Source organism: Punica granatum, chromosome 4 (assembly GCF_007655135.1).
Source record: "Punica granatum isolate Tunisia-2019 chromosome 4, ASM765513v2, whole genome shotgun sequence".
Classification (NCBI taxonomy): Eukaryota; Viridiplantae; Streptophyta; class Magnoliopsida; order Myrtales; family Lythraceae; genus Punica; species Punica granatum.
In genome coordinates this window covers 6,880,659-6,894,915 of record NC_045130.1, presented here as the reverse complement: position 1 = coordinate 6,894,915, position 14,257 = coordinate 6,880,659, and the positions used below count along the sequence as shown (strand labels likewise).

At 42.3% G+C, this 14,257-nt stretch overlaps 4 protein-coding genes across 7 annotated transcripts; 2 read left to right on the top strand and 2 right to left on the bottom strand.

The window, feature by feature from the left end:
- Nucleotides 1-3,027: 3,027 nt before the first annotated feature.
- LOC116205142 (pathogen-related protein-like) lies at nt 3,028-4,502 on the top strand. Its single transcript, XM_031537639.1, has 4 exons — nt 3,028-3,245; nt 3,579-3,711; nt 3,800-4,101; nt 4,174-4,502. Exons 1-4 carry the CDS (start codon nt 3,105-3,107, stop codon nt 4,318-4,320), a joined length of 723 nt encoding a protein of 240 aa, XP_031393499.1. The 5' UTR covers nt 3,028-3,104; the 3' UTR covers nt 4,321-4,502.
- Nucleotides 4,472-6,582, bottom strand: LOC116205141 (uncharacterized protein C57A10.07). Of its 2 annotated transcripts, XM_031537638.1 has the most exons (4): nt 6,424-6,582; nt 5,519-6,290; nt 5,110-5,234; nt 4,472-4,988 (listed from the first exon to the last, which is right to left on the bottom strand). In XM_031537638.1, exons 2-4 carry the CDS (start codon nt 6,120-6,122, stop codon nt 4,671-4,673), a joined length of 1,047 nt encoding a protein of 348 aa, XP_031393498.1. In that variant the 5' UTR covers nt 6,123-6,290; nt 6,424-6,582; the 3' UTR covers nt 4,472-4,670. The 2 variants fall into 2 exon arrangements, with proteins under 2 accessions (XP_031393498.1, XP_031393497.1); XM_031537637.1 differs by having other exon boundaries at nt 5,519-6,578.
- Nucleotides 6,583-7,080: 498 nt separating this feature from the next.
- LOC116205628 (endoglucanase 9-like) lies at nt 7,081-10,182 on the bottom strand. The gene is made up of 6 exons (XM_031538262.1): nt 9,421-10,182; nt 8,967-9,274; nt 8,254-8,718; nt 7,984-8,116; nt 7,733-7,905; nt 7,081-7,632 (listed from the first exon to the last, which is right to left on the bottom strand). Exons 1-6 carry the CDS (start codon nt 9,827-9,829, stop codon nt 7,255-7,257), a joined length of 1,866 nt encoding a protein of 621 aa, XP_031394122.1. The 5' UTR covers nt 9,830-10,182; the 3' UTR covers nt 7,081-7,254.
- Nucleotides 10,183-10,971: 789 nt separating this feature from the next.
- Nucleotides 10,972-13,720, top strand: LOC116206409. 3 transcript variants are annotated; one of them, XR_004156673.1, is made up of 10 exons: nt 10,972-11,305; nt 11,473-11,538; nt 11,828-11,908; nt 12,019-12,072; nt 12,175-12,243; nt 12,380-12,442; nt 12,684-12,766; nt 12,863-12,928; nt 13,017-13,433; nt 13,572-13,720. XR_004156673.1 is itself a non-coding variant. In XM_031539279.1 (9 exons), exons 1-9 carry the CDS (start codon nt 11,081-11,083, stop codon nt 13,057-13,059), a joined length of 750 nt encoding a protein of 249 aa, XP_031395139.1. In that variant the 5' UTR covers nt 10,972-11,080; the 3' UTR covers nt 13,060-13,487. The 3 variants fall into 3 exon arrangements, 2 of the variants coding, with proteins under 2 accessions (XP_031395139.1, XP_031395140.1); XM_031539279.1 differs by lacking the exon at nt 13,572-13,720 and having other exon boundaries at nt 13,017-13,487; XM_031539280.1 differs by lacking the exons at nt 11,473-11,538; nt 13,572-13,720 and having other exon boundaries at nt 10,998-11,305; nt 13,017-13,487.
- The last annotated feature ends 537 nt before the right edge of the window (nt 13,721-14,257 follow it).

Here is a 14,257-nt window from a genome sequence, read left to right as displayed (position 1 = left end):
GGCAAAAACATTTCATGGATTGGATTAACCCTCAAGAGTTTGAGACTCCCCTCCGGATTGGATGAAAGAATCATTAAGTTCTACTATCATTCGGTGATTCCTCTTTCATGAGAAATATTCGTATTACCCTGGGCCGCCGCGGTATTGCCCGGGAGATTCTCGAGGTCTACTCGGGGCTGTTCAATGTAGTCTACAAGTTCCGGCACTGGGGGCTTCGTGGAGGGACCCAAACTTAAGGATGCTCCTACTAGGAAGATGGTCGAGCTACACAGAATGGCCGCTTTTAAGGATGATCTAATGAGCCATTGCCGAAGATCAAGTCTCCATAGGATTCCCCATCTCTTTCTTTGTTTTCTTTGATGGTATAATACGACAGTTAAAACATTCATAAGGCTACATATGGATTATGGGGGAAACAAAGTATTATATCTGTACGACAATATTAGCTTTAATTGGGAGTAATAATGTACCAAAATTCTATTGAAACCTATGTTATTAAGCATGGAACTCCTCATTATAAGTTGCGCATGTTCAAGGGATGCTTTGAAAACATGGACGGTAACGGAGAATGAAAACATGGTATGACCAATAGGAGCCTAATCATGGTGATAAAATGTACGTACTCACTATGACGAAAAGATATGTACATGTATATGGTCACAATCATGTATATATGTTCTATTTGTTTTTTCGGTGAACATATGTTCTATTTGTTTAAAGCTAGTATCGATCGATCTGAATGGTTGTACTATCGATCAAGTTCCAATTTGCGAATGGTGCCATGTTCCAAAAATTTGATCCAAACAAGTAGGAATGCTATCACATCAAATACAAAATGTTACGCTTCTGTCTCAGCTTATCATACCAACTGACGACGAAACAGCGATAATCCAAGTGGTGTCTTTGACCAGTCCAACAATCCAAGTAGTCTTTGACCAAGTCTCCTAGCCAAAACCAAATTGAACTTGATATGGTTGTGATTTTTTTTTAAAAATTACAGAAGAGGTTGATGACCTAATAAATAAATAAAAATTTAAATAATTAATAAAGGCATACGGATTATTCCACAACAAATATCGAATTTGATACTTATTAATTACCAAATGAAGATATGTACCATTACTAAACTCTCTTTGATGTATGGCTTGTTATTAATAACTAAACAAATAATAAGAATGGCAATAATAATAAAAAAGAGCAGAAATCAAGATATATACAATATTTTGTAGTGATTAATTATTGATTACAATCTACCTGATACAGAGACTCATTCATCGGAAAAACAATCTACCTGATACAGAGCTGTGGAAAATCATCAACATATGTATATACTGAATGCATTACTTAACTAGCAAAGTCTTCAGCAGAAAAAAAAAAACACGTAATTTATGTTATGCACATATACATGTATCTTGTCCATGCAATGGGTCCATCACTAATTAATCGATTGGATGCCTTTAATTAAATATATGTCTTATCCCCAATGTCATTGATTACGTTTACTCAAGCAATCCGCCAATCCCATAGGCCATATCAATCTCGAGTGGGTGTGCCATAGAGCCTATATGTACTAAGATGGTGTTTATGTAACGATTTATTAAGTGCTGAGAATTTAAGACTAATAAAATGTTTTTTTTAAGTGCTTGATAAATTAAGTTGATTTTGTTTGATAGGGTAATGTATTAATTAAGTATTTTAAAATTTTTCATGTTATCTTTACCTAAGGCCCCAAATTCTCATTTGTTCAACTTTGACCAAGTAATTAATTTTTTTTAGAAAATAAAAAAAATTAAAATTAACAAAAAAAAAAAAGAGTGAACCAACCATCAATTGGAGTTGAGGGGGTTGCGTGGCTTGTCGTCGGCGACCTCTGACCATTCTCCCTCTCCATCTCCACGCCTACCCCCCAACTCTCCCTCTACTTCTTTGTTCAAAAAATGAAAACAAGACTGATTAGTAAATTAAAGTAGGCTTGCAGTTACCTAGCACTTGCCCAAGTTCGTCTTGGAAATGTGCTGGAAATCATCGGGAGTGATCCTGCAATGGAGTTTTTTTTCTCTTCCAGGGACACAATACGGAAATGATCGACCTTGAGCCTAAACATCGTATCTCAAAAAATGCACATCCGGTTCTAATATCTCGCATTGCATTTAGTTATGTTATATGTACATGATCTTCAACCATATTTTTTTTCGGTTACAAAGGAGGCTCAAGGTCTAATATAATAAAAAGAAAATTTTAAATAACTAATAAAGGGAAACAGATAATCTCACTAAGTATCGAATTTGCGATCTCTAGGTCAACAAGTGAGGGCGTGCGACACTACATTACACTCTCTTTTATGATCTTCAACCATATTGATCAAGGAAAAGTCAAATTTGATAACGTTGTTTGCTCCAACCCCGAAAGCCCATTGTTGAGAGAGATTATTTCACACCGAAAAATTAAAGAGATATCCACAAGTTTATGAGAGATTGCGTACCGCAACATAGAAGTTTGAGCTTTTTGGGTTGGAGATGAACCCAATGCTTATAAGTTTAGCGGATTAGGCTTCCGCATGCCCGTGTGGAGACTCACACTACGCCAGGCCCGAGTGTGGTGACTAGTGAAGTCCGAGTCCGAAAGTAGAAACTCGGCTCGTAGTTGGTTTGACCCCCCTCCCCGAGTGTAGAAGAAGAAGCCCACCTTAAGGTAGTTAAGGCTCGAATCCAAAAGAGAGAAGAGCTCGTCTCAAGATAAGTGTTCACGTGGCACGTGTAGGTGTGTCACGTGAGGGCATGTGTCGAGAAAAATCATCCCACACGGAAAAATTAAAGAGAAATACACGAGTTTATAAGAGATTGGGTTTTAGAAGCTCGAACTTTTGAGTTGGAGATGGATCCAATCGCTTATAGGCTCGGCGAGTATTTTACACACATCCAAACATGAAAAAGGTAAGGGGAAACTGCCAAGGACCTCTATGACTATGCAAAATGGATACATTATCATCATCAATCGAGTGGTTGACGTAGAAAGATATATGACACTATTTCATACCTAAACCTTTCGATCCTATAAATCGGAGAAACGAAATCAATCACTGCGGGTTGTGTCGTGAAATAATTATGGCATCTCCTGAAGCTTTTCCTCAGGACAAGTACCGATCCTACTTGCATGGAGATGGAGAACAGAACACCCGGTGGCGGTTCAGTTCGTATCCTAACTACGACGTCGAGAACAAGCTCTTCGAACAAGGCAGAACTAAGGTCTCTCAATCTCTTTGACAGATCTTCTATGTTTGTTCAGTGTTTTTGGTTACTATATTTCCTTTAAGATTTTATGAAGATCCCCTTGAAGGAAAATGATGAATATGCCAAGGCTCGCTGAATGAACATCGACAGATAGATTAATATCTAGTGAAGTTCGACCTGAATCAGTGGAAGTTCTGTTTCTCGTCTTCTGCTATCATAATAAACGATTATCATCGTTGTCTGATGGCTTCGTTCGGTGATAATATCATAACTTCTATTCGTCCATAAATTGTATTGATAGAGTTCTGATGATTTAATATGCGATAGTTAAATATCTGTTGTATTCAGATATGGCCTCCGGGATCTCTTGGGGAAGAAGTGCAGAACCTCATCAAGACATGGGAGATGGAGATGTTCCACAAAGTCGATCGCAAAGATTACAAGTCAATCGATCCCGAGAAATACACTTTCAGCCTCAACGGTGCGTAGAAGAAAAACAAATTAATCGAGACCAGGATCGATTAATTATCATCATTCATATGTACAGACCTTTCCGTGATCTTATACAGGGAGAAAAGCTCTGACTCTGGAAGAAAAGTGGAAGCTCGGGGGAGGATACAACTCGCTGCTGCAGACTTCCCTGCCTGAGAAGTTCCGGTGTTATAACCCTGCCGACGAGACAGTCGACTCGGCCCATCAGGCATTCACCACTGCCTTTCCCCGCAGTTTTGCTCTGGAGATTCTTGAAGTCTACTCAGGGCCTCCCGATATAGTCTACAAGTTCCGGCACTGGGGCTTCATGGAGGGCCCCTTTAAGGGGCATGCTCCAACCGGGGAGATGGTCGAGCTATACGGAATGGCCATATTTAAGGTAGATCCGATGTCTTCCATTGTTCACTTTGATAGTATGAAATGAATTGAAATTTTCTTATGTCTGAACCAGATGGATGAAAACAAGAAAATCATCAAGGTAGAATTCTTCTACGACCGAGGAGAACTGCTGGGAGGACTTATCAAGGGCGCGACAATGGACACTTCTTCCCTTGGAGAGCCTGCTTTGAACTGCCCCTTTTTAAGGAACACGGGTTAGCATCACCGGGAAGAAGCTCACTCGCGGAGAGTCAGCTTAATGTTCTACAATAGAGTCTGTTACAATAAAATCTGTAATGGGAAAGATAATGAGTGCTCAAGCAACGTTATACCACGTAGATGTATGGAACTGCAACCATGGACTCTTAATAAAGGCCAATAGCTCTCAAACGTTTCAGCTTTCGTATAATCATTCCGTAAACTCGTAAACTGAAAGAAAACACGACTTCTTCAGTTCACAATTGGTGCCATCATAGCTCATACCATACCCTTTTGAGTTGGATAATTTATCTTCTTTTTTCCCTTCTATTCCACATGTTGACACACATTACATTATGGGCCTAAAAGAAACTATATCCAAGGAAGTGAACCGGAGTAAAGGGCTGTTCCACAGTACCGGAACAAACCTTCAATTTCAGGGCAACCATTAGGGTATGGGATGGACCGATGAAAAGGGTCCCGCCCTAGCTTTTTCCGGTGCAATGAACCTCGACAACCATAAGGATCTTCTTGAAACTGTTGACGCACGAGAGCCTCTCCTTTGAGAGCGGCTTCTCTTGCAGTAGATGAAGCCGGTGTGCCCCAATAGAAGAACCTCGACTCCGGGAACCTAAGAGCAGATCGGTGTAGACCCGCAAATCTATCCTCTTTGAAATCATAGCTCACAACCTAAAAAGAGAGAGAACAAAATCCAACATTCATTTAGGCTCTTCTGGCTTCTGGGTAACTAAGGTATACATGCCTAACTTGAATGGACTAAAGAAACATTCTTCAGGAAGACGTGACTTACGGTTATGTTAGTTGGATATGTGCCAGTGAGCTCCCGGAAGCGGCACACGCTGAAGAGAAGATTCTCAAAGCTGTCTCGGGCATGCTCTTCAGTCAGTGCCCTCCACCGCACAGTCTCTTTGTTACCTATCCCAAAGGATTTCGAACATAATGTTCAAAATCGTTAAGTTCAAGGTCTTACTACAGGATTACAAAGAAAGGACCCAATTTCGCTCATGTTAAGAATGAACTCTAGCTTTTCCTACTCAACACCCCAACTCTAGATTTATATATTTTGGATTGCCGGAAGCTATTGAATTGGAACAATCACTAATTCCAATATAATCCATTTGCGAGTGCCAATAACACAATATAGAGCCACTAACAGAAGTTAACCAAATTGACTAAGAAATGATAGATCAGAAACTCACCGAACCATCCCTTCGATTCAGCGACGGCCCAATAACTCTGGGCTTCACTTCGAGGGCCAGCATCCTTCCGGGTCTCTCCGCCACTAAATAGAAGCAAAGCAGCATCATCTTTTGCCACAATTTCAACGCCTTCCTTTATATGGGTCACAAACGTAGCAGCTTGTCCCGGGTGCTTCTGATAAGACTCCAAAACCCAAGAATCCTCCTTATCCACCTTCCCACAACTGTTACTCGTATACACAGAATGCCCAGCCACCATCACGAGGTTCTCAAGCTTAGCGAACGGGTATTTATCAAAACCCAGATTCAGTCTCCTATAGTCAGCCACGGTCCTATATTGGAACTCGTAGATCGACAGAATTATCAGAACCGCCACCCCGAAGCACAACGAAATGGTGAAGAATAGCAAAGGATGGAGCTTGTAATAGTACTGGATTCGGGCACCGAGAGATTTGAGCATTTTGACAGAATCAGAGCAAAGATTCGAACTTTTCTGCTTCCGCGGCCTCCTGATCGTGCCTAATCCTGATTCCAAGTCCAAGTCGCGCCTGGGATATGCAGGAAACGATTTGGGGCTGTTGGGCGGGTACGAATGAATGTTCATGTTAGGGTCGATTCAAGGATCAGGGTTTTGCAAGAGAATGGCGGCCAAGCATTGGCGGGATCGAGATTCAGGGGCATCAGCCAAATGGGTGTGATTCTAATGAGGAGCCGATGCAATTACAGCACCGGGAATCACAGAGCTTCCGTCTTTGAGGTATCACTCACATGACTGATGAAGGAAAAATCGGAAATCAAGAACAGCCCGGAGAGAAATGCAGAGCAACGAAATGATGGCATAACGGGTCAGGGAGGAGTAACCACGACAGAAAATCTCATGTATGAGCTCGGAGATGAAGCCTCACCGGTGATGTGATCTCAGAACGACAGCGCGAGCTGCAGAAAGAGGAGGAATTTCATGCAGATTGAGGTGAGCTGAGTTCAGACATCAATGGTTTTCGAGGTTCGTCCTCAGAGACTGGTGAGGGAGACGACCAGCATTTTGGGATCTGCGAGAAGAAGTGAAGTCCACGAAATCGGGTCGGGTCGTAGCTCTGCAGCGCACATAGTTATACATCGACCCGAGAATCTGGCCCCGGGGGCCCATGGAAATTGGACTTTACATTGGGCCCAATGAATATGGATGGTAAAGGCCCATTGATAGAAGTGGGATTCCAATATCTTCTATTTGGAAAATAATTTCTGGGCAACAAGTTCCCTCGTCCTATATGCAAATGAACTATTCTTTCATTGTGTATGACAGGTCTTTTGCATCATTGCTATTGATTGAGACCTAGAAGTTTAACTCGCTTTGTTGCCGATACTTTGATACTTCCACACTCAGTTTGAGATTAAGCGAGTAAATTGTGTCATTGACAATAACTTTTTGTTGAATGAAACAGACAAGTGTACCATGGGCTAAATCTTTTATCTCTTTTAAATCTTATATTTGAATGAGTTGGGATGTGTATTGATTCTTCAAACACGTCCAATTGTTGCATTTTATGAACTCCAAGCAAATCACCTCCAAACTAATTATCCCCTCGGACTGGGAAATGAGGCCAATTGACAGTTATATGAAAGTACAAACGAGTTTGATCAAATATTATACATGAGAAAAGGAAAAAAAAAATGGTCATTATATCTCTTTGGTGGAACATTTCATATGCACGTCAATGTATGATCTCAAAACCAAGTCAATCCCTGGCTCGGATTTTGTCAAACATGCCCATCTGGTCTATCCCCAAATAAGCAGAATGGTGTGGGGGGTCGTGGAGCGCGATCAGGGCTGCCACAAGGCCAGCATTCCTAGAGATGCTCGGCTCAGTGTACCAAGGCTTGTTGCGGACATCCAGGAAGTTGTCCCACTGGTCAGGCCCGCTCACCAGGGCTCCAAGGAGGATGTTCGGGTTCGGGCTTGCAGAGTGAAGCCAGCTTTGCCCGGCGTCACAAGAGTGAGGCTGGCCATCCCAAGGGATGGAAGCACTCCTATGGTGGACTTGGGTTGGGTACTGGTGTCCAAATCCCACCATGTAACTCATTTTCGTAGGGTTGTCTCCGAGGATGTAATTAATCTGACAGGAAACAACAACGGAAGATAAATTTTGAACCTCAATATGCATACAGGTATGTGTGTGTGTACGTATGTATGTATGTAAGAATGATTATTATTACTTGAGAGAGGGAGAAGCTCTGCAACATTTGGCGGGAGAATGCACCATTATCACATCTTCCACCTGCCTTCCCAATAACATCGAGGTAGTCTCTTTTCAGCTTGCTCAGGAACGACGCCGTGGCAGCGAGCTCCAGCGAAGAACCATAGTCGGGGTTCAAGAGGATCAAGCCACCTGAATGTCATCATTAACAATTAGTTTCAAATAGGAAAATCAGAGATTTGTGAAGCATTTGCGTGGGCAATTTTTTACCTGGTGTTTTCTTGTAATATCCATCCAACAAATACGAGCATATAAGCAAGTCAGTCATGTTCGATGACAAAGCTAACGTCTCTTCGAAAGGGTAGCCGGGATCTCGGAAGTACAGAAGCCGGGTGAGCAAAACCTGAGAGAGCAAATGATCAGATGTTTGCGGCAGTTCTTAAGCAGAATCAGCACAAAAAGTGCGTGCTCAAAATGAAAGTGGTAAAAGATTTTCCGGGTTAATACGGAGCAAGGTTTTGCTAGACTAAAGATAATTACCGCATTGGCGAGTACTTTGTTATTCCAATAAAACAGTCCTTTCTCGGCGACTCTTTCCTCTTGGATGGCCGAACCAAAGTTAGTCGTTGCATAATCGAGATAAGAAGTGTTCCCTGTTGCAAAAAACAACCATGTCCCTCCCCACACCAACTCATCCTTAAAGCTCGTTGAGTTATAGAATGGCCTCGCCTGCCCTCCACATTCATCAGCCGCCGTGTAAGCTCCCTGCACCTTAGGATTTTTTGTTGAAAGCTCGAACAAACTCTCAGCTGCTGCAATTAACCGGATCCTGTAGTCAGTTTCATTCTTGAATAGTATTGATGCTGCTGATAAGCCGGCGACGATTTCACCAGCTAAGTCCGAAGCTGAGAGGTCGCAGTAGGAGACTGCTCTCGGGTAGGTCATGTCCTCTGGTCTCTGCCAACAACTTATGTCATCATCTGTGCCACTGTTTGCACCTCCAACCTATAAATTAATCATCGAAGCAAAGGTGAGAACTAAGGATCTATTCATGATTTTACATTTCCGTGATAACTCTTTCAAAAAATTTCAGTCAATTCGATTATGGTTGCAGTTGTTTGATGATTGGAAAAAAAAAAGAAAAAAAAAAAGTAGCTGGATTAAACATCAACTCATTTTCCAGCAACCCAGTACCGAAATAGAACCTTAACCGAACACAATAAGCACTTCGGCACGGATGCTCATCATCTTGCCTGTGAATACAACACCCCACTGGAGGTCGCATTTGGAGGGATAAAAAGCTGGAGCAAGTAATCGCTTCCCCACCGGATGATATCCTTCACATGGTCTAATTCGCCGATATCTTCATACTTTTCATAGTACTCAATCACACTCCAGCTCAATAAAGTCACTGTATACGCTGTTGGGAAGCTGAACTTAATGTTGTTGCCAGAGTCATAAAAACCACCTGAGAGATTCGCATGCACATCATCCCAATTCCCATCTTCCAATCCCGAATTGCCCCGGAACTTCACCGGGCTAGTCTTTGGATAATATCCTGCTGCAAAGTTTTCAACAAACAATAACATTCCTCATTAAGTTTATGGAGAAAATAATTTCGGAATTGTATTTCCTTGTCTTGGCCATGAGGTATCCTGCAATATTGATGGGTGCATGGAATGTTACAGAAGCAAAAGAATTCCATACATTTTTGCGCGTCAAAAAAGGTCAGTGCTTGATTCACGGCAAGGGTGAGATTCTTCCGGTCACTATGATGTCTGTGATGCCGTGGCAAGAACGCGGCCAACAGAAGAAGTGCGAAAACAAGGAGGATTATCAAGAAGGTGATGCAGAGGAAGCGCCTGAAGTGCTTCATGTCCGTGATCACAAGATCGTAGTCAACGGACTTGGCATACCGGGACGGGATTGATTCGTATGCCAATGAAGACTGAGGGGCAAAATTGAAGTTCAGCTCAATAGAGTTCCATCTACTGTCCGAGGGCAAAAGACGGCCCGCTTCCGAGACACAGTGGACAAACCTCACTTGATGCAGGTGATCCGAGTTGGACACAGAAGTATGCGACGGAGAGCCTACAGAAAAGCTCGACGTAGGCATCGTATTGAACTGCTAGGACTCAAAACCTCTGCTACCTAGCAAGTGGATGGCACAAAAAAGTTCAAATCTTCACATAGACCTTAAAAGCACTCGGAAACGCACCAAGGAGCCTTCATCCTGTAACTGCAACTGCGCCATTTTCGCAGTTCATGCGAGAAGTCTTGAAGCTTGGGTGTTGATCTAAGCCGGAATGTCTCGAGAGTCTATTGGATGCATCTGAATATGTTGTCCTTCCCTCGTTATTGTTCTGTTCTTTTTGTTGAAGAACCGAAACAGACTGACGGAGTCAACAACTTCCAAAGGATCGAATGGATGAGCTAGTCAAGATGCTAAGGCCAACGCCTCGAGCTTTGGATTTTTAAGCGAAAAGCATATCGAGAGGACTCATCCCGAAAGCATGATAATATAATTCATGGTATTGGAATGAGTGATCTGTTTCTGTTCTCATGTATCTGTCGTGCTTACAGTTTTAACCGTCAGCAACTAAACCATTTGCCAGTTTGATGGACGAATACTAAGATGCCTTACTTAGGAAGAAGCCGCCTTTTGACGGTTCTTCCAATGTTACCTTTGTCAGTCTTTTGCATGTTAGACAGTACATAGGCCGGCCATCATATACATGGCCACTCTTCTTTGCTGCAAATAATGAACAAATCGGTTTCACGTCGCGCGAAAGTGAGTAGTCACATTTAATTAATGATCTGACTATACTACTTGTTCGGTACAGTAGAATGAAAAGAAAGTACAAGGGAATTGTAATACAAAATACTGTCCTCTATGTGTCTCATCATATTTCGGTTTCACTCCCTTGTATCAATTAGAGTCATCACATATATCTACGTTCCTTTTTCCAGCTTATACTCCGGTCGAGTCCCATTGTTCCGACTCGCGAATTGTCGAATCAAGCTCTGCAGAAGATAACCCGACATCGGGATTTCTCCCGGCATAAGTCGGTCAGGACTACGCAAGTCTAGGCCTCGATAATCATCTGATTCCAGGATCCAGGAAGGTTTCGGCAATTGTAGGGATCATGGGCCCGGCTCATTTAAGCGGGCTTGTGCAAAGAGGCCCATCTGGAAATCGGGCTTACGACGATTCATATTGACTGAATTACCCTTCTATGTGTTGCGCAGTGACATTTTTGCCCCTGTCGGAATCCACTCCTTCGCTTTCTCATCTCAGGGATGGGCTATTCCCCTCCCTCTCTCTCTCTCCATGTCCAGACCACACAAAGCACCTTAGCTCACTCCCATGGCCGCTGCCGCGACTGTGCCCTTCTCAGCCTCGCGTTTCCTCCACAGGCCGAGCAGCTTAGCAGAATTAAGGGCTAGATTTGCGTCGACATGTGCGCTTTCAAAGGTGGGTCCGCAGCTGCTTCTGAGGAGAGGTTCCGTGCCCGCAAGAGAGCTGGTGATCAGAGCTGCGAGAACAGAGTCCAAAGGGGTCTCTTCAGGATTCAGAGCTCCGCAGTTTCAGGTTTCTCCACTGTTCATAGCAAAACCACATGTCGAAATTGTCGAAATTTCCACTCCAGCAGTGGTTTTCCTGCCAGTTGTTATTATGTAGCATATGATGTGATATTGGCGCTTCTGCTCCTATCATGGTTGGTTATGGCTTTCGCTTTTCTTTGTGGGTGAGAAAAGCTGGAGGAGCCACTGACTGGGAAAATGTGGAGTCTCGAGGATTTTGAGTCTTATCCCGCTTTGCTGGTAACTTACTGGTTCTCATTCCTCATTTTGGCTCAGAGTAATGGTTGCCTGACTTTGCTAAACAATTGAGCTAATTCGCAGACTTGCGCAGAATATGCGATGTCGTGATGTACGTTGCCCTTTCAGCTTAATATGTCGGATAGACAGTCAATAGCTCGATGATTTTCTGGATTGTTTATAAACGGCTGACTGATTCAGGAGATACCGAAACCCACATCAAAGTTTTTGCTTTTGTGGTCATACTTATGGAGTGTGCCTCGCATGAATACTTGTATGATACGTGTTGCAGGTTATGTTCATTTGTAATCACTGCCCATTTGTCAAACACTTGAAGAAAGATATCGTGAAGCTTGCAGATTTCTATATGAAGGTAAGCGAATTTCCTTATCCATCTAATAGTGATGCTCCGCTGCCTATTACCTCTGAGGATTTGAACTTAAGGAATGGCTCTAACAGTGTGATACACATGTATTGCTGCAGAAAGGACTGGCAGTTGTTGCTATATCGTCGAATTCTATAACCACACACCCCCAGGTTCTTTATCAAGGCTAATTCTTTTTCTCCATTATTACTTTTCTTGGGTAAAAAGATTGAGTTGTATGAGTTTTATTATTTGACTGGCATTTACCTTGACAGGATGGACCGAAGTTTATGGCAGAAGAAGCGAAAGTATTCGGTTACCCCTTCCCTTATCTTTATGATGAGGTCCACCACTCGATACTACTGCCCAGTCATTCACTTTAATAAGTGTTATTTATTTGGAAATTCCCTTTACCGGAAAAAAGATTCGTTCTTTTTGTGTACTTGAGCTTTACGATTTATTTCACTGTGTCATCTGCAGTCACAAGATGTAGCCCGCGATTTTGGTGCCGTTTGCACGCCAGAATTCTTTTTATTCAAGAAGGTTCATATAACTCCCCATTTCATCATTCATTTTATTGCATAAAGACCGGCATCACCTTGCTTGTGATAATGTGTGCTCGGTCTCACTTCTGCAGACTGTAACTATCTTTAGGTTGCTCCTCACTAACTAGTATAACCTGTTTCCAGATCTTGGAGACCTGTAAAAATGGCTCTTCAAATAGAAAGCTAAATTCTTTTGAGTTCTACATAGTGGAGTTAACATTCATAAAACATGTAAACAGGATGGTAGAAGGCCGTTTGAGCTCGTGTACCATGGGCAATTTGATGATTCTCGACCAAGTAACAACATGCCGGTCACTGGGAGGTCAGTATTTTCTGTCCTGCTCAGCATTATCTCTTTCTCTTTTCCTAAGTCAAAATTCCTAGGCAATATCTCCCTCACCTGTGTGTGCTCTTCCAGGGACTTAAGCTTAGCGATAGATTGTGTTCTTAGTGGCCAACCAGTATCATCACTTCAAAAGCCAAGGTACTATTCTTGATCATTTTCTTCATCCAAGATATCCTTGGTGTTCTTCCTCTGACGTTCTTATTGCCTTTTGCCCATGCTTGAATAGTGTCGGGTGCAGCATAAAGTGGCATCCTGGGACAAAACTGTAAACACACAACTACCACTTCAGGGACTACTCCCATCCTTTCTTGTGTTTCTCCAATTTTTTCGGTAGTTTCTCAGATTTTACATCAACCACCTGCTGTAAGATTGATCGGATGGACAAGATTTGGTGCTTTGATGTGTTAGATTGGCTTGTGGAGTCTTGTTTATGAGAAAGTGCGCTCCCCGGGAGGTTGGCTTCCTTTGCAGATAAAAGTTTAATAAGTAGCTAGCAGCTTGGAAAAGAAAATCTTTGTACTATTGTTCCATCATCATGTTAATATTTTTTTTATCGGTTTCTACTTGAATCTTTTCCCATGTAATTGTTGCAACACAGATTTCTAGACGATGCTGGAGCAACTATTTCCGTGCCCACAATCATGTGAGCAAGCTACTTTAACAGCTATAAAGTGCTACATCTAAAGCTTCTTTGTCATGTTCGCTACTCTTTTCATTCTGTATATTCTAGAGATAGAAGATATTTCAGTGACCAACCCACATTAGCTTTGAGCGTTTTCAGGTGTTGTGCTTGTACAAATCTGTCCATCTCTATTGTGGGAGTTGTCTGCTCATAAGAAGTGGTGATAGTAAGTTTACAAGTGGATAGAAGTGTTTTGTCTCTCAGAAAGCATTATGCAATAAGAGTGGTCCTGTTTTCTTTCTTCTAGATATCTCATTCTCATGATAGTTGGAAGGTTCTGTTACTTGAAAACTGCTGGTGGGCTAGCTTTCACCACCATGTCTTGTCTCGGAAAAGAAAAAGAAAAATTTGGAGGGCAGAGCTATAATGGAGAAAAGAAATCGGGCTTCACGACTTGCATCTTTCTGATAATTTCTGAATAGACGGAAGGAAGGTCCCTTCGATCTTTGCAATTCTCCTGGAGCAAATGCTGATGAAGAGGCCGCATGCACACTTGGGCTCTCCCGTAGACATTTCCCGTTAGATGGGGTTGCTCTGCCCCAGGAGAAGATTGTTTGCTTGTCTAAGATATTAATTTTATGAATATAAATTTCATTTCTTTTGCTGCTCAATAATTTGCTCACGAAGAGGAGTCTTTTTTTTTTTTTGGCCCATTTCTTCCTCCTGAAAAATGATGGTTTTTGTGGTTGCTTAAGACCTTGGTGATTGGGGGAGGCTGACAGGGAATGTCAAACAAATATGGGGCCTGAGTTTGGTCTTTTGTAGTATTATGTAATGTGAGTGGG

What these genes read in the sequence shown, in the direction of transcription:
- LOC116205142 (XM_031537639.1), top strand. Translation starts at nt 3,105, where the DNA reads ATGGCATCTCCTGAAGCTTTTCCTCAGGACAAGTACCGATCCTACTTG. An exon ending in ATACACTTTCAGCCTCAACG is followed by an intron (nt 3,712 to 3,799) that starts GTGCGTAGAAGA and finishes GATCTTATACAG; the next exon opens with GGAGAAAAGCTCTGACTCTG. An exon ending in ACGGAATGGCCATATTTAAG is followed by an intron (nt 4,102 to 4,173) that starts GTAGATCCGATG and finishes TGTCTGAACCAG; the next exon opens with ATGGATGAAAACAAGAAAAT.
- LOC116205141 (XM_031537638.1), bottom strand. Translation starts at nt 6,122, where the DNA reads ATGAACATTCATTCGTACCCGCCCAACAGCCCCAAATCGTTTCCTGCA. An exon ending in TGAATCGAAGGGATGGTTCG is followed by an intron (nt 5,235 to 5,518) that starts GTGAGTTTCTGA and finishes CCTTTGGGATAG; the next exon opens with GTAACAAAGAGACTGTGCGG. An exon ending in CATATCCAACTAACATAACC is followed by an intron (nt 4,989 to 5,109) that starts GTAAGTCACGTC and finishes CTCTCTTTTTAG; the next exon opens with GTTGTGAGCTATGATTTCAA.
- LOC116205628 (XM_031538262.1), bottom strand. Translation starts at nt 9,829, where the DNA reads ATGCCTACGTCGAGCTTTTCTGTAGGCTCTCCGTCGCATACTTCTGTG. An exon ending in GTGGGGTGTTGTATTCACAG is followed by an intron (nt 8,719 to 8,966) that starts GCAAGATGATGA and finishes ATTAATTTATAG; the next exon opens with GTTGGAGGTGCAAACAGTGG. An exon ending in AGAGCTTCTCCCTCTCTCAA is followed by an intron (nt 7,633 to 7,732) that starts GTAATAATAATC and finishes GTTTCCTGTCAG; the next exon opens with ATTAATTACATCCTCGGAGA.
- LOC116206409 (XM_031539279.1), top strand. Translation starts at nt 11,081, where the DNA reads ATGGCCGCTGCCGCGACTGTGCCCTTCTCAGCCTCGCGTTTCCTCCAC. An exon ending in CTATAACCACACACCCCCAG is followed by an intron (nt 12,073 to 12,174) that starts GTTCTTTATCAA and finishes TTACCTTGACAG; the next exon opens with GATGGACCGAAGTTTATGGC. An exon ending in AATTCTTTTTATTCAAGAAG is followed by an intron (nt 12,443 to 12,683) that starts GTTCATATAACT and finishes ACATGTAAACAG; the next exon opens with GATGGTAGAAGGCCGTTTGA.